Source organism: Camelus bactrianus, chromosome 10 (assembly GCF_048773025.1).
Source record: "Camelus bactrianus isolate YW-2024 breed Bactrian camel chromosome 10, ASM4877302v1, whole genome shotgun sequence".
NCBI classification, from domain to species: domain Eukaryota; kingdom Metazoa; phylum Chordata; class Mammalia; order Artiodactyla; family Camelidae; genus Camelus; species Camelus bactrianus.
This window is the reverse complement of record NC_133548.1, coordinates 5,322,777-5,341,594: the sequence shown is the minus strand read 5'-3', so window position 1 is coordinate 5,341,594 and position 18,818 is coordinate 5,322,777. Positions and strand designations below refer to the sequence as shown.

The 18,818-nt window shown below is 36.6% G+C and overlaps 1 protein-coding gene across 3 annotated transcripts in view; it reads left to right on the top strand.

Moving 5' to 3' along the window:
* KDM2A (lysine demethylase 2A) overlaps positions 1 to 18,818 on the top strand; it is a 96,114-nt gene that overhangs the window by 47,911 nt on the left and 29,385 nt on the right. For all 3 annotated transcript variants that reach the window (XM_010956706.3, XM_045517897.2, XM_045517899.2), the window contains 6 exons: positions 7,684 to 7,822; positions 8,558 to 8,636; positions 9,068 to 9,114; positions 13,519 to 13,697; positions 17,599 to 17,705; positions 18,079 to 18,172. In XM_010956706.3, coding sequence (XP_010955008.1) covers positions 7,684 to 7,822; positions 8,558 to 8,636; positions 9,068 to 9,114; positions 13,519 to 13,697; positions 17,599 to 17,705; positions 18,079 to 18,172 — 645 coding nt within the window. The remainder of the gene's footprint in view (positions 1 to 7,683; positions 7,823 to 8,557; positions 8,637 to 9,067; positions 9,115 to 13,518; positions 13,698 to 17,598; positions 17,706 to 18,078; positions 18,173 to 18,818) is intronic.

Here is an 18,818-nt window from a genome sequence, read left to right as displayed (position 1 = left end):
TTTATTTAGATCTTTAATTTATTTCAATACTTTTTTTTTCCTAGTACACAAGTCTTGGGCTTCTTTTGTTAAGTTTATTCCTTAGTATTTTTTTTTTCATGTGATTATAAATGGAATTGTTTTCTTACGTTCATTTTTAGATTTTTTTATTGCTAGTATATAGAAATAGAACAGATTTTATTAGTTCTAAAAGCTTTTATTTGTCATTTGTGAATAGAGATTGTTTTACTTTTTCAAAACTTTTCAAACTTCTATTTCTTTTTCTCACCTAATTGCCCTGGCTAGAACCTCCAATACAGTGTTGAATAGAAGTGATGAGAGTAGACATCTTTATCTTGTTCCTGATCTCAGGGAAAAGCTTGCAGTCTTTACCATTAAGCATGATATTAGCTGTGGGTTTTGGTACATGCCCTTTATCAGCTGGAAGAGGTTCCCTTCTGTTTCAAATTTGTGGAATGTCTTTTATTGTGAAAGGGTGCTGAATTTTGTCAGATACTGTTTCTGCACCTATGGAGATGATCATGTGGTTTTTGTCCTTTATTATGTTATTTTATAATAAAAACATTAAAGGAAAGTTAAGTATTGAAAGACAGTATGGGGAACCTGAAGACCCACTACCTACCTTATCACTGAAAGCTAACAGACATGAACTGTTGTCTTCCAGTGTTTCTTTCCTATGCGTGTATTTTTAAAAAAACAATGTTGCTATATTATAGGCATAATTTCATAAGCAGTTTACAATGTTATTTGTTGTAATAAACATGTTAATTGCCACATGATGTTTCTAGAGTATATGTTAACTTTGGATGTCTTAGCCATTTTTCTATAGCAAGTCTTCTTTTATCTGACCTTTAAAAAATGATTTCTGTCTTTCTCACCCCATTCCACTCCCCCAAATATCTAAGAGAAACAGATGGCTGCTAGCATCAGTGAATATTCTCTGCTCAAAATTCCTGACTTCCTGACTCTTATCTGTTTTTTTACTTTTTAGGTGTCTTACATGAAGACATTTTGAGAAAATGCCCTTTCCATCATTCTTTTTTACCACATGTTTAGAAAAGAGAATGCCAGAAGTTTCTATGTAATGATTGAATACCTGTTTGCATCTACTCTTGCACCATTGTCTTTTCTACAGCTAGCCATCTGGGAGAGTGGTGGTGTAACTAATACCTGTATCCCTTCAGCTTGACGTAGCTGTCAGAACTTGAGTTAATCTGAGATTCCATTTGTGTGGCCACTTTTTTACCATTTAAAAGTGATAATTAACTATATCACTTGATCAGGAGTGGTAAATTTTTTAAGGCAGTTTTGAAATTCTTTTTATTATTTGGGATTCTGGAAAACATGAGTTTGCTATATAGTTTGGTCATCTGAATAAAATAAACTGATTGGTTATTCAAGAGTATAACTCACTGTTAACCCTAGAAAGTACAAATTGCTTTTGAGTGAAGGGTAGTTGCAATAGATTTCAGTGTTCAGTTTGTGCCTGCTGTTACTGTGACATTGGGTTCAGCGAGGGCTGGTGTCTGTGGGAGGCAAAAAAACATCCTTTAGGTTGCCGAAAAACACCTAGAATAAAAAAGCGTGGCATGCTAGTAAACCATTTCGAATTATTTGGTAACATTGGTAGGCTGGAGGAGATTGGTGGTTGCTTTCCAGGGTTATTGTGAGGATTGAATATGTTTTTAAAGCACTTAGAGATTTGCTGTAGATGTTTACGCTTAGGGGAATGGGAAAAACCCTTATCCTTGATAGTGTTAAAACTGACACAGATAATCACATTATTGTTGACCTTCCAAATGCAGTAATCAAAAAGAAAACAAGAATTCAAATTCACTTTTCTGTTGTCTTTAAGAATTGGGTGCAGCTTGGCTGAAGCAGGAGCCTTTCTTATATCCTTACACTCCATATTGAGACTGGAAGAATTCTTTTTTGGAAAAAAACACTTTTTTTAAACAATGGGTTAATTTTTTAATATGTAAAGTGTCCATAGAAAACAGTAACACCATCAACCTAATGGAAAAATGGGTTGAATATGGACAGAAGAATGTGAAATACAAATGACTTTAAAATATGTACATGTTTACAATACAGATTTTTCTAGCTTCAAAATGATTCTATTAGTGGTAGAGATGATCAACATAAAAATAAATTTGACAGAAGCATTGAAATGTTTGATTATACTTTTAGGAAACAAAACTACAAGGAAATATTATTTATTATTTTAAGAGATCACATACCCATTTAGGGAGTCTATGGAAAGCCCTTTGACCTAGCCCTTCTGCACTAAGGAATTCAGCCTACAGAAATACTCATACTTGGATAGGAAGACATTTGTACAAGGATATTGAAGACTGGAATAAACCTAAATTTCAACCAACAAGAAACAGGATAAATAAATTATAATGGTAATAAAATTTGGTACAGCCATTAGGAGGACTGAATCAATCTGTGTGTCAGAAGGTAAACACTCTCCAAGCCAGGTTGAGTAAGAGGATCACACTTTCATATAAACTCATTAGATACACACGCACACATGCATAGTTTCTTTGTTACCACATGAAAAACTGTTTTATCTCTTCCCCAGGGGAACTAGGCCATGGAGGTCAGGAGTGGGAAGAACACTGAGTTTTCACCCAACAGTCTTTTACACTCTGAATTTTTTACTCTGTGTGTCTGAAAACATTTTTGTTCAGTTGTTAGCTATCACTTTGAACTTGCTGCATTGCAGAGTCCCAGCTCTCGGGGAACTTACATTCTGATGGGGTGAAAAGACAGCAGGCTCTGTGACAAGGGCAGCATTGGGTCAGTGGGAGCACAGAGCAGGGAGGTCAGGGTGGGAGGCTTCAGGGATGAAATACTGCAGCAAGAGACTGAGAGGAATCAGACATATTGAGAAATGTTAGCCATGCTGGGGGACATCTGCAAAAATGGAGACAGGGACAGGAGGTAGTGAAGGGACGTCAGTCACAAAGACCAGCCTGGGTGATGGCCCCGTGGCAAAAAGGGTAAATGAGAGGGAGGACGTCACTGTTCTCTGCTCTCCTAAGTAAACAATCCACGTCTTGCTTCAAGATGTCCTGTATTATCAAAGAAGACCCTAGATTCCCAGCAAGAGGGCCCGTGGGAGGGAGAAGGCACAGCACGGACTCTAGAGGCCTAGGGCTGTGTCCACCCAAAGAGCCTGGGGCTCCTGGCAGGCTGTCTTTATGTGTCCAGGGGTTACCCTAAGCTCTTGGAGTGCCCGGTGACAAAAAGCACGGCGGGGCCGAGTACTGGGTGCCCAAAGTCACTGCGCAGATGCAGAGCGACCACCTCCTCGCCCTGCCCGGCATGAGTGCAGTCACAGACCCACACCAGCTTTGCTGGGCCGCTGGGCGCGCTCCTACTTACCTCCGGCACTTACTGCCCATGCCCTCCCTCCTCCTGCTCCACTCAAGTGGAAGAAGAATTCTTTTTTTTTAAAATATTTTATTTTATTTTACTTTGGCAGGGGTGGGGGAGGTAATTAGGTTTTAACTTATTTTTAGGGGAGGTACTAGGGATTGAACCCAGAACCTCATGCGTACTAAGCATGCACTCTACCACTTGAGCTATAGCCTCCTCCCAAGAATTCTTGAATATAAGAAGGATAAAAACATGTAAAAAGAAAGAAAGGACGGAGAACTTCTGGCTATTATGTTAGAAATGTTGGAATAATCCAGGTGATTATATCCTGACTGAAGAAGAATCCCTAATGGTTGACCTTGGAAATGTCAAAGTTTTGAAATTTGACTGGGATTTTTTTGGACAAGCATATTAGAACTACAGTGCCAGTGAATGCTTTTTGCTTTTAAATAAGTATAATTGACATGCAATATTATATTAGTTTCAGGTGCACAACATTGAGCATTTGTATTCTTTGCAGAGTGGTCATCTGTATAGTGACAGTAAGTCTAGTTACCATCTGTCACCTTATAAAGTTAATATGATATTATTAGCTATATTCCCCCGTGCTGTACATTACATCCCTGTGACTGACTGACTTTATAACTAACTGGAAGTTTGTACTTAATCCCTTTCACCCATTTCACCACCTCACTCCCCTCTGGCAGCCACCAATTGGTTCTCTTTATCTATGAGTCTGAATTTTGTTTTGTTTGTTTTTTAAATTCCACATATAATTGAAATCATGTGGTATTTGTCTTTCTTTGTCTGACTTGCTTCACTTACCATAATACCCTCAGGGTCCATCAGTGTTGTCGCAAATGGCAAGATTTCATTCCTTTTTATGGCTGAGTAGTATTCTCTCTGTGTGTGTGTGTGTGTGTGTGTGTGTGTGTGTGTGTACACCACAACTTTATTCATTCATCCATTGATGGACACTTAGATTGCTTCCCTGTCTTGGTTATTATAAATAATGCTGCAGTAAGCATAGAGATGCATATATCTTTTTGAATACATGTTGTCATTTTCCCTTGATAGATACCCAGTAGTAAAATTGCTGGATCATATGGTAACTCTATTGTTAATTTTTTGAGGAGACTTCATACTGTTTTCCCAAGTGGCAGCCGCAGTTTACATTCCTACCAACAGTGCACCAGGGTTCCCTTTTCTCTACATCCTTGCCAACACTACTTATTTGTTGTCTTTTTATAATAGTCATTCTGGGAGTTGGGTATAGCTCAAGTGGTAGAGTGCATGCTTAGCATGCATGAGGTCCTGGGTTCAATCCCCAGTACCTCCTCTAAGAATAAATCAATGAATAAACCTAAATACCTCCCCCCACCAAAAAAACAAACAAACAAAAATAGTCATTCTGACAGGTGTAAGATTATCTTACTGTGGTTTTGGTTTGCATTTCTCTGATGACTAGTGATGTTGACCATCTTTTCATGTGCCTCTTGGCCATCTATATGTCTTCTTTGGAAAAATGTTAATTCAGATCCTTTGCCCATTTTTAAATTGGGTTTTTTGTTGTTATTGAGTTGTATGAGTTATTTATATATTTTGGATGTTAACTGTATGTTAATCAGACATATGATTTGCAAATGTCTTCTATTTAGTAGGTTTCCTTTTCATTTTGTTGATGGTTTCCTTTGCTGTGCAGAAGCTTTTTAGTTTGATGTAGTCCTATTTGTTTATCTTTGCCTTTGTTTTCTCTTGCCTTTGGAGTCAGATCTCCCCCAAAATAGCCAAGGCCAGTGTCTCAAAGAGCTTATTGCCTGTTTTCTTCTAGGAGTTTTATGGTTTCAGGTCTTACATTTAAGTCTTTAATCCATTTTTAGTTGATTTTTGTGTATGATATAAGATAGTGGTCCAGTTTCATTCTTTTGCATGTAGCTGTCCAGTTTTACCAGCACCATTATTGAAGAGACTATCATTTCCCTGTTGTATATTCTTGCCTCCTTTGTTGTAAATTAATTGACCTGGTGTGTGGGTTTATTTCTGGGTGCAAATGAATGTTTTGTAGAAGTGATTATTATAGGAAATTACATTTATTCTGATAGTATTGCTTTTGTTCTATGATGTACTTGGAACTCATCTTTTGGAGTTCTCTTCAAAGACACATATATAAACTAGAGTGAGGAAGGGAACTGAGTGATGTCTTTCAAAAAATAAACTTGTGTAAGAAATTGTCAGTGAAAATAGCACCACCACCACCACCGCCTTCAAATACAAGGTCCTAAAAATATTTGAACAGTGATGGCATTTTTAGAGTAAATAAGAGGTCTACTAAAATTGGCTCTTTTGCCCTCTGAGTTGTGACTTGTGGTAACAAAGTTGCTAGGTAAGAGTGTTATAAGGCTTTTTGCCAAATATGGAAAAGTTATCAGGTATCCATCAGTGTTTCTACCTAAAACTGGTAAGTTGAATCTTGTTCTCGTCTGGTGTATAACAATTTTATTTCCTTTAATTTTTACTTATTTAAAAAAAATTTTTTTGGAGGTACTGGGGATTGAACCCAGGACCTCACGCATCCTACACATGTGCTCTACCACTGAGATATACCCATCTCCTAATTTTTACTTCTTATAACTCATTTCTGCACTTTACCCGACCTCATTCCCTTAGAGACCTTTCCCAGTGTCTCATTTTCTTACATGTTTATGTAAATTCAGGTGCTGTGTGATCAGGTCTAGATCATCAGTGTCTAACTTTAAATTCCAGGTTTGGTTGTTCCTAGCACATAGTAGAGTAGGGCTACTTTACCATTGTCTCCCATACCATTTGTCCCATGTGTATGTATTCAAGAAATTTCAGCAAATTTAACACTGGCTAAAGTAAAATATACCAAAAGGTAAATTTGCAGCATAAGCAGCACTTTATCTTTTTTTTAAAACAGCAGCTTATGAGATAATTCACATACCATAAAATTCACCTGTTTAAAGTGTACAACTCAGTGGTTTTTAGTGTATTCACAGAGTTGTACAAATATCACTATTAATTCCAGAACGTTTTTAATTGCTCCCAAAAGAAAGCCATACCATGTTAACAGTTGCTTTCTGTTCCTCCCTCTCCCCAGCCCCTGACAACCATTAATCTAGTTATTATTTCTGTGGATTTTCCTATTTTGGACATCTCATATAAATGAATTATATGATACATGGTCTTTTGTGTTTGGCTTTTGCTTAGCATAATATTTTCAAGATTCTTCCATGTTGTAGTACGTATCAGTACTTCATTCCTTTTTATGGCCTAATAATATTCCATTGTGTAAATGTACTACATTTTGTTAATCCGTTCATCGTTTGATTGACATTTGGGTTGTTTCTGCCTTTTGGCTGTTATGAATGAATAATGCCTGTGAACCTCTTCATGCAAGTTTTTGTATGGACGTGTGTTTTTAATTCTTTTGGATATACACCCAAGAGTGGACTTGCTCGGTCATATGATGACTTACTCTATGTTTAACTTCTTGAGGAACTACCAAACTGTTTTCCAAAATAGCTGCAACATTTTACATTCCCATCAGCACCGTACGAGGGTTTCAATTTCTCCACATTCTCGTCCACAGTTGTTATTGTCTACCTTTTTGTTAATAGACATCCTTGTGGATGTGAAGTGGTGTTAAGTTGTATTTCCCCTAGTGACTGATGATACTGAGCATTTTTTCATGTGCTTGTTGGCCATTTGTTTATCTTCTTTGGGAAGACATTATCTTTAGCTAAATAGTGATGGTCTGCTGTTTAGAATGCTGTTACTTAGATTAACTTTCTTTATCTGCTGTAAAAGAGTTTGTTTCATTAATTCAAATGTTTTAGTCTATTCTTGAAAGTTGTTTTAGAAAGTTAATCTTGCAATGACCATCCCCATGAAAAAATTGTGTTTTGTATCCTGGCATAAATTGTATATAAAGATTGTTTGTCCCCACTCTGATAAGCAATGATAGACAAAATATTCAGTAGACCCTGTTGGGTCATATTTTTATTGTAAATGTGTATCTCTAGGCTCAAAGGGTAAGCAGAGGTAAAATTCACAAGTAGGGGACCCAGTGACTCATTAAAATTTTGTTAATTTGTGCATTCTGAGAGCACTGGCTGATCCTTAGTTAAGAAAAAGATCTATAAAGGCAAGAAAAATTGATGTTTAACATAGCAGCTGAAGTTGAAAGTAGCACTTCACACATGTCGGGGAAACTGATCGCTTTCAGACGGGCATGAAAGAGTGCTTGATTTCATCCTTATGTCCCTCTTTCCCCAGCGTGGTACCATGCGACGACGCTATGAAGATGATGGCATTTCAGATGATGAAATTGAAGGGAAAAGAACTTTTGACTTGGAAGAGAAACTCCACACCAACAAATATAATGCAAATTTTGTTACTTTTATGGAAGGAAAAGGTCAGTATCATTTGGGTTCAGACCTGCAGCCCCTTGATGTGGGAAGTTGTAGACTTTAGGAACTGGAGGTCAGCATCTCTGCAGCCTGTTAATACTGTAATGCTGTTTATCTTTATTTTCTCTTATTATACAGTGCCACTCATGCACTGCCCCCCCCCCCAATCTTCCCACTCTGTGAGTCATTCTCTGCTATATTAGAGGAAGCAAACGTTTATTAGGGCAGGAATGATGTTGGAATTTTTCCCTAAAGGCTTCTTCCTTCTCCCATCCCTTGGTTTGGGTTTAATTAAGAGTAGTAGAATGAAGATCCTTTTATGCACGTACCTGTCCCACCAAAACCGAGGTGGGATTCCATGTGTACCATGCAGCTTTGTTCCTTGGCAAACCAACAATGATGTCATGATACATATTGTAGTAAACAGAAATACATTTTTTTGGCTATTAAGAGGCTGGTGATGATAATTTCTACTTAGGATTTATGAGATGACTCAACAGCACTATCACCCGTTGGTTAAATTCTGAGTTATTGTGGAAATAACTCTGATTCTCAGCTCTCCCTATATCTTAAGAGATGCTTCTTAATAACAAGCACATGTTATCAACAGCAAAACTGTATACACAGAGATAGCAAACACAATCTCTAGCTTATTACTTAGGATCCTTTTTATGATCCTTTTGTCTTTTTTCAGCTATATACCTATTGCGTTTCTAACAATTCTTTTCCCACGGTGACAGATTTTAATGTAGAGTATATCCAGCGGGGTGGCTTAAGAGACCCTCTGATTTTCAAGAATTCCGATGGACTTGGAATAAAGTAAGTGTTCTCTGCTTGATTAGATGTGGTTGCAAAATGGCCATGTTACACCCAGGGCTATAGACAATGCAGTATTGATAACCCAAAGCAGTAGTAATTTCCCATTTAGTTTTAAAAATACGTATTTTTCTTCCTTTGTTAAAAAAAAAATGGTTGTAGTGAGAAAATATAGATGAGCTATAAAGAAAATAAAATTTAAATCTCCTAGAATCTACCACCCTGAGATAATTACCACTTTTAACCTTTTTTCATATATTCTTTTTCCCTATGTAAGTATGTACTTATATAAACATTTATATTTAAAATATATTTTTAAACCAATATGAAGATTGATGTGTCTTGACTGGGAAATTCTTAGTACTTTAAGAAAAAACTCACCCTGACTAGAGGAGTTGTGCTTCCCATTATACTTATTGGCGTTTGTTTCATAGGATGCCAGATCCAGACTTCACTGTGAATGATGTCAAAATGTGTGTGGGTAAGTATTAAACTGGAGGCCTTTTGGGTGTCTTTGAGGCAGATATTTAAGATTTACAACTAAGTCTTAAATCTCTGACTGAGATTTAAAGCCTAGGAACATTGAATTATATATTTGATTGACATACATACTACTTGAAGTAGTTTCTTAATTAGACACTACTATTTAGCAACTGAGAATTTTCTCAAAGGGAGTTACAAGAGTTGCTTCATTAGTACTATTTTTTTTATGTATAGTCAGTTTATATTTACAGTGTATCAATTTCTGGTGCACAGCATGTTTTAGTCATACATATACATACGTATATTCAGTAGTACTCTTTAGACAAAGAACGTTTGAACCTCTACTTCTTTCCTACCTGCTATTTTTATCACTGTGCAACCATCCTTTGCTCCATGAAGAGCCTGCCTTCCAGTGAAATTTTATATCCCTTAGCCAGGAATGAAGCTTCATTTACATCTGTGGTTCTTTTCCTTTCCCTAAACCCATAGAAAAATTTCCAGGAAATTTTCACCAATGCTACATTAGGTAACTTGGCCTAGGTTTGAAATTTTGTAAGCTGGGAAGTAGATACATTAAAATTTCTCTTCATCAGCGATTGGTTGATTTGAGTCCTTAATCAAATTTATATTTTATTGTATTCAAAATTTAGGAAAAGAAAGCAAATTAGAACAATCTAATTAAAGAAAAAAACTTCCTGAGGTCAGTAAGAGTTCAGGTGTATTTTCTGCAGATCATTGGTGTTCATTGTGGCCCTGAGACATGGCAGGATCGTTAGGAATTCAGAGATGGTCACTCTTTTCTGTACATTATTAGGCAGTAAAGTAGATTAAGACCTTTAGAAATGTTTCTAATAGGACAAGAAACTAAAGGAATTTTCTGATGCTTTCCTCCTAACAATATAGCTTCTATTATGTCTTGTCCTCTATGCTCCAGTGCAGTCTCTCCCTTTGAAATGACGTATTGCAGTACTATCTCTTGGCCACTTGAGGGCTCTTTTTAGACGGCTGGATAACTTCTGTTTATCCAAGTGGTAAATGTCCTAGGTAGAGGAAAGTTCTCTAACTCCCTGAATTTTTCACTCTCCTGCCTGTTTCTGTGTCAGAGTCCAGCTGTCTGCCTGTTACTATGTATTTCCTAGCACTTAGCACAGTCTCTGGAGTACAGTAGAAACTCAGTAAATCTGTTGAGTAATTAGAATGTTTTCCTACTCTTCATAAGGCAAGGCTCTCAGGGGACCTCAGAAAGTCTAGTACTTGAATACTTATCAGTCCATCACATGACTTTTCCTAATGGACCTCCAGGAAGTAATTCATTGGATCTATAAGTTAACAGACCACCACAGCTTTTCTCTGTTGGTTAGGCATTCTTATGAGTGTGTGGTCCACAAGTGACCTGTATCAGAATCATCTGTGATGCTTGTTAAAAATATAGACTTCTAGATTATATCATAGACTTACAGTATCCAAATCTCTTGAGCTATACAGATATAAGAACTTTTTCTGTCACTAGTCTTCTTTGGGATTTCTTCCCACTTCCTTACCACTCCCTCATGTCCTCAATATGTGTAGTGCTAATAATGATCTTCAGAGCCCTTCCTAACCTTATATTTTCCAGACAGACCTGTGGATGGTCACAGGTATCTGTTGTCATTTAAAATAAAGCAGTGATTATATCTAAACTAACAGAAATTTCAACTGACGCCCAACTTTGTGTCCAGCTGGTTTGATGTCTAGATAGTTTTTTTCTGGGATAACTGATGACTATACAATAATCCATTATTACCAAATGTACTTTGGCTAATCCGTTCTTTTCTACCTAAAGTATAGTGTTACATCTCGTGTCAGTTCATGTCCCGCAAAGAAGAAAACCATTCTGTCGTGTAAACTTTATGTGATAAGATATATTGATTTAGAGTATGGACTCAAAACTGGCTGGCTTCCAATCCCAGCTCCACTAATTACTAGGTGTTTAACCTTGGACAAATTACTTAAATTGAAGAACAGTGTCTAGCACATAAGATGTGTTCAATAAATGTTAGCTATTACTATGTCATTTTTTTCCCCCATTATTTTATCTAAGTGCTCTGGTAACACTGGCAGAGTGGAACTGTATTTGCTTTGATCTACATTCTTAAAGGAAGGCATTCACTTTTGTTTTTAATTTTTTTTTAATTATGGTAAAATACAGATAGCCTAAAATTTATCATTGTAATAATTTTAAAGTATCCAACTCAAGTGGCATTAAGTATGACAGTGTGCAACCATCACTCATATCTAGTTCCAGACCTTTTTCATCACCCCTAATAGAAACTTTCTGTCTCAGTGGACTTGCCTCTCCTGAATATTTCATGTAAATGGCATGATAAAATATGTAGCCTTTTGTGTCTGGCTTCTTTCACTTAGCATAGTGTTTTTGAAGTTTACGTTGTAGCACATAAAGTACTTCATTCCTTTTTATGGTTGAATAATCCACTGTATGGGTGTACTACATTTTGTTAATCAATTCATCTGTGTTTTTTTTTAATTGAGGTATAGTAGAGTTACAATGTTGTATTAGTCTCTGGTGTACAGCATGGTGATTCAGTTATACACACACATACATATAAAAGTCAGTTCATCTATTGATGGACATTTGGATTATTTTCACCTTTTTGCTGTTGTGACTAGAGCTGCTAGGAACATTCATGTATGCATTTTTGTTTGAACACATGAATAATTTGATTATTTTGTATATATACTTAGGAGTGGAATTGCTGGATCACATGGTCATTCTTTGTTTAATTTATGGAGAAACTACCAAACTGTTTTCCATAGCAGCTGTACCATTTTACATTCTGTTGGCAAAGTCTGAGTGTTCCAATTTCTCTACATCCTTGCCAGCACTTGTTATTTTCCTCTCTCTCTCTCTTTTTTTTTTTTAATTATGGCTGTCCTAGTGGGTGTGAAGTGGTATTTCAAGACAGTTTTGATTTAGCATCTGCCTTTTCTTCCAGATAATGAAGGGTAGGTTCAATTCATTGTCTTATATTATCAGTTATCTTTTTATGTGTATTCTACCATATCTAATTCATTGTAGCCATATTCTTGTCCTCTTGCCTCTTATTACCTCTTATCTCTAACTAGATTGTAAACTCCTTGAAGGCAGGGGACTAGGTCCTAACACTACTTGGTATATCCACCAAGGCCAAGTATATATAGTGGGTATTTGTTAGTTTCTTACAAATTAGACAGTATTCTTAATATTCCAATGGCAGCTCTTCATTCTCTCTCTCCCCTCCTTGACCACCGTCTTCTTAACCTTTCAGCAGTACTGCCTCTCTATATCTTCTCTTGTGCCATTGCCTCTACTTGGAATTCTCTCTGTTGTATCTTACTGAAATTCTGTTTGTTCCTCCAGGCCCAACTCAAATGTCTCTTCGTTCCCCTCTTTTTCTGAAAGTCTTCTCTGGTCTGTCTAGTTTAAAAAAAAAAGTGGTTTTTAATATTCTTTTTTTTTTTTTTTTTTACTACTGTTTAATTGTGCACCAGTTTTGTGTCAAACATTTTATTTCATTGACTAAGTCCTCACAATGGCATAAAAGGTGGTGTTATCCCCATGTTATAGAAAAAGATAATAAGGTTTGGAAAAGTTAAATAACTTACCTAATAAGTAATATTAGAGCTGAGATTTAAACTTAGGTATCTCTGGCTCTGAGTCTGTTGTTTTCTCCCTGTATAATTTTATGTACCTCTTGTGGCACTCTGCCTCTCGTTGTGGTGGTTACAGCTGGTTGAGAATCTGATACAGATCTTTGTGTCCATCAAGGTGTCTTTATCATTCAGTAAATATTTACGGAATGAATGAAAAGGGGTATTTATATTAGAAATACTTGACAAGTTTGAGAGATAACCATTTTAAATAGAAGATTAGACAAATTGAAATTTAATCTAGTACTCACTAAATTGTGGATCCTTTATTCAAATTGTGGGATAGGTTAGGTCAATCTTCAGACCTGCATCAAAGCAGTGGATAAGAGCATTGATTCTAAGGTGGGGCTGCCTGGGTTCTTGTCCTGCTTTGTCCTGGAAGTTACCTAACACCTATTTTCCCATCTATGAATGGTACTTCAGTGTTTAAAACTGTTAGGATTGAGTGAGATATTGAATATAAGATTGAATACCTGACCATATAGTAAACATATCATAGGGAATGATTGTTGTTTGTGATATTACCATTGTATTTCCTATTCTCTGTGATTCGATTTTCTCTTGGTTACCTCTTTCAAGTGACAACTATCTCCTGTTACTGAATACCCTAAATAAGAAAGGACGGTTTGTTTACTTCTACCTGCATTTTATCTTCTTAATGTATTTAAGGATATTGGTGGCTCAGTTGAGATGATCAATGCTTCTTTCATGGCAGGGAGTCGTCGTATGGTGGATGTCATGGATGTGAACACACAGAAAGGCATTGAAATGACCATGGCTCAGTGGACACGCTACTATGAGACCCCAGAGGAGGAGCGAGAAAAACTGTATAATGTCATCAGCCTAGAGTTTAGCCACACCAGGCTGGAGAACATGGTGCAGAGGCCCTCCACGGTTAGTCTAGTTATTTTCTCCACACTGGCATTGTCACCAAGAAAGTTGTTTATGTATTTGGAGAACTTACTACTTCTTATACATACCAAGATGAAGAAGACAGTTTGATAAGAATAACTTGTCTTTTTAGAAGGTTCATCATTTTTCAACATCACCTAATTTTATGTAGGGAGAAGCTGTTCTGATTTACATCAGCAATAACAGTTTAGGAACATTGGCCTTTGCCTATAATGGAGAAGAGTCTTAAAATTCACTTTTATAAGAACTGTCAATAAGAAGTTTGCCTAATAAATTTCTGTCCTACAGGTTTATAGTTGCATTGATGCTTGGGAGAAAACTGATTTAGAATCAGATGATAGTTTTTATGAGATGGTTTCTTGAGTAGATTCTACTGGATGACTAGTAGCAATAAAAATTAACAACCCATCCTAAGAGAAAGTTCGTTTGTTTTTGATGCTTAGCTTTCCTGAAGGTAGATACTGATTTAACCTATCTCTTAGTAAAATGGTTGCTGTCTGCAGGATGTTGAGAACACTCATTGATTTCACATTTAAAATATACCTGATCATTTTTGGACCATTTTTATTCCTTACTCAGAACTCAGCTTGAGTCTGATATTCCACCTGGAGAACAGTGGAATTTGGAATGTACTAAACATTTTTTTTTTAATTGAAGGTCTCGTATTATCCTATCACCATTTAAATTATCCCAGTTGTACCCTTTGACTTTTAAAGTTGAAGTATGGTAATTGTTTATAGTGCTTTTATTTTATATACATACATATACACACATATGTATACCTTCAGCTCACTAGTAAGCTGCATTGTTATCATCACTAACACGTTGATATGTATAGACCACAGGGAAAATGTTCTCAGTATTTCACTGTTATGTGAAGAGACAGTATAATTTTTTTTGTCATTGTTTCTTGTTATTGGAGATGCTACAACACATACAGCATTTCTCATTAAGAAAACTTTTTCCCCCCTAGAATGACAAAAACCCTTTTTATATTAATTATCATTTGTTTGGTCGTGTAGAAATACAGGAAGACAGGTGGTTAGAATTTATCCTTTGTATTAGCCAAACAAGGTGCACTTAATAAGTAAAGAATTCAATAAGAGAGGGGATACAAGAATCACAATAACATTCTTTATAAATATGTTCCTTAATATTTTTAGAATTTCAATTTAAAAGTAATAAGATGGTAGCTATAAAGAAAAACTTGACCTAAATCATACTTTTCCATTCTTAAAATTTAAAAATGTGTTATTCACACACGAAGCCATCTTTGTAACATCCTTAATTTATTCATTTTGCCCCTAGTTTTAATCATAAAACTGATATATCATTTTATAAAAATTAGAAAAAAACTGTACCATTAAATGGAGGAGTAGAAGTCATGGAAGGGCTCAGAAATAGAAAATTCTCTAGAGGGCAGGAAACAACGCACCAGTATCTTCCAGAGACCTAAAACATGGCTGGAAAGATCGACTTTTCTATTACCAAGGTCACCTCCTAAAAGCAGGCAGGCTTTTTTGACCTTGCTATGTAAGTCCGCAGCAGCGTGCTTATTCCCTGGGGGTGTTACTTACTCACTGGGGTGTTTTCCTCTGAGGTGGTTTTCTAGATCTTTTCTAATATATCTCAGTAATGCTTTTTAAAAAACCAACTGTATTGAGGTACAATTGATGTACAATAAAGTGTATCCATTTTAAGTGTACATTTCAATGAATTTTGACAAATACATTCAATTCGGTAATAATCTGTTACACAAACTACGTAATTTCTTGTTCACTATGATCTTCACACCTTCAGAGTTAGTTTATTAGTTTAAGCACCTACCACATGCTCAGCACTGTGCTTTTAAGTGCTAGAGATACTGTGGTAAACAAGGTCATTATTGTCCCCAAAATGCTTAGAGTCTCATGGGGAAGAAAGACCAGAGAATTGGCATTTATAGAAACTACAGTATGGTAAGTGCTTCAGAAATGAATAAATATGTGGATGGTAGCATAAGGTGGGATTCTCTAGTGAGAAGAGGGAGGTGATTTCTCCTGTCATTCCAGCAATAACTGAGAGGTAAATGAAAAATAGCAACAGATACAGTGTGCAGATGTGTTTGGTGATGGGGAAATTAGTTCATGGAAGGCCATGAGCTCTTTTGCACGGTGTATGAATATCAGATTATGTCCTACGTATTGGGCTTCTGGTCACTTTGGCCCTGTATTGGTGCAGAACAGGGAGAAACTGGTGATTCTCTCTGCTGGAGACTTGCTCTCATAGGGATGAGGCCATTTAGCAAAAAGCCTTTTAGAGCCTAAAGATTAACCTAGGAAAAAGTATGAACACCTCACCACAAAATTCTCTTGATAGTCAGATGATACCTAATAATATCAAATAAAGGGAGGCTAAAAAGAGTGACTTATTGCTACAGTAGTGAGAAATTCTAGCCAGAGATATTTATCTTTCTCTGCATGAACAGTTGATAAAAAAATAACTCATGTGTTCCTTACCTTTCCCCTCCCTATCCAGACATAGAACTTGTAGTAAGTGTCTTGAACAAGTCACAGTTATTCTTTATTCTGTTAAAGGCTTTCCAAAGGACAATCAATACCAGGAAGTAGGAGATACTGGCTACTACCTTAAGAGAACAAGAAGTAGATTTTGTTTGATGGAAAGAAAGGAATCTGGGGCTCAGTGTCCTAGGCCCAGTGGATGCTTAGTTAAAACTGTTGGATCCCTGAGCAGAAATTCTTTGAAATGGGGCAGCAAGTTAACCTTCATAGTTGCTCCTCATCTTGCTTATTTCAGTTTGCATATCACTGATGATCCCTTCCATTCTCCTCCCACAGTTCACATCTAGGTGTCCACTGGACACCTGCCTCATGTCATTATGCACAGATTGTATGTATTTATCTAGATATGTATTATAAGGGAAATAAATGATCAAATGTATACATACATAAGTTATAAAGCTTACCAGGTACGTGTTTTTTTATAGCTGTACGGTAGATTCTTGCAACATCAGTGCTGTGCTAGAGTCTTGGTTGTTTGACTCACACTTTGTCTACCTAAGACTATTTCTTGGAGTTCAGTGGTTGGGTACAGACATTTGAAGGTATAGGAAGGTTACAATTCAGTGTAAAGTGTTCAAATGATGCTGTTTTCATGTCTCATTATTTTAAGCATATACTATTTAAAACAGATTCCTAAACTCTGTTAACATTATTTCAAAAAAATTTAACATATATTTACATGTAATCCTCACAATATCCCTTTGAGGTAATTTTCTTCATTTTACAGGTAAGTTCCAGGGGCTCACATATGATCCTGAGAAAACACAATAGACCTGGAACTTCTGATTGCTAACCTAATGAATTCTATAGCACATTGCTCATGCAAGGCTACAAATCCCTACTGAGTTCCTTTCTCCTCCTCTCCCCTTCCGTCCCCTCCGCTTTTAAAATATTTGATATCTTAGCTCCTCTAACAGTGTTATATCTTTAAGTAAGTTTGCAAGTACCTTCCAGACAGTTCTTTTACTGGAACAAACAAAAACAAAAACAAACAGCTGATCATAGGAGTACTGACATAGAAGAGAGGGTTTGGTTGGATACTGCTGCATCATGTAATGATTTCATCTTGATTAGTGCTATCTTTACACTCATGCTGATGGAACCATTAGTCTTTATTCTCACTTAATAATTATTTCTAGAATGTTTGCCTGTTGACCCTAAGATTCACCAACAGATTGTTTGCTTATCATTAAATTGTAGTGTGTATTTTGAGAATTTCTATTTTTCTTAATTTCTATTTCTGTATTTCTAATTTCTTTAAAAATTCTCTTTAATCTCAACCCTTCCTTTGAAGTCTAAACATTTTCTCCTTCTTTTTAAAGGTGGATTTTATTGACTGGGTAGACAACATGTGGCCAAGGCATTTGAAGGAAAGTCAGACCGAATCAACAAATGCCATCCTGGAGATGCAGTACCCTAAAGTGCAGAAGTATGTGGCTTACCTTGCATTTTCTTCAGTGTGCTGTGGGAGACCAAAGTGATAGCAAGGAGTGGTTCCTTTCTTGGGAAATTTGCTCCATGTCCTAAGTGATCGAAAACATGAGTTATTTAAAGGGTAGACTCTAGTTCCAAAGGGAAGAGTGTATGTAAGAGTACCATAGCCCATGATCACATGAAAAAAGAAGTGTATCCTTCTGATAATATGATGACTTGAGATTGCGTTCCTCTCACCAACTGAGAGTTTATTGGGTGGATGATGGGGGCTGGGGAGCAGAGTACATAAGGGGAGAGTATGGCATTGTGGTGGGGAAAGTCCTCTTTTTCTTGTCAGTGCTCTAATGCTGCTGCTTTTCTTGGGTCAGGTACTGTCTGATGAGTGTTCGAGGCTGCTATACCGACTTCCATGTGGACTTTGGTGGTACCTCTGTGTGGTATCACATCCATCAAGGGGGAAAGGTACGGTCATAGTTGTGATGGGGTTTGGAATCTGAAGCGGGTTATGTGACTTTGCTGCAGTTCCTGCATGCTTAAGTATACTCTGGAAACGAGTCTATTAGGAGATTATTCCTACTTCAATCTGGAGAGAATCATAGATTAAGTTGACCTTCTTACCTAGAGTCCAGTAGGAATTAGTAATCATCTAGTCCACTCTCCTTATACCAATAATTGGCACCAGTACTTAGTAAACTTCAGCAGTCCTGTTTCTAGATTTCCAAAGCAGAATTCTCCAAACGAAGGCAAAGAAGTGGTTTTAAGAGTACGAGATAATTTCTCTGTGTGGAAGTGTAATGAAGTAGTACAAGGGAACACAAATTTTGGATAGATTCCAATTAAATCAACAAATTGAGATCCAAAGTACTTTTCCCTATGTGGAGACATTGGTCTGAAATATAGCCAAAGGAAGCCTTTAAGTCCTGTCTGAGGATATAAATAGATTTTGAAAGATTATCCTCATTCATAAAGACATATATTCTAGCTTGTCAGAGTGCTTCTGAATGCTATATGAGAATGGAAATGTAGAATTAATATCAGAGGTTTATAGTATTAAACTCTTATTGTTTCCCTTCTCTCGCTTAAGAAGTGAATGCATTTATGAGAGAAA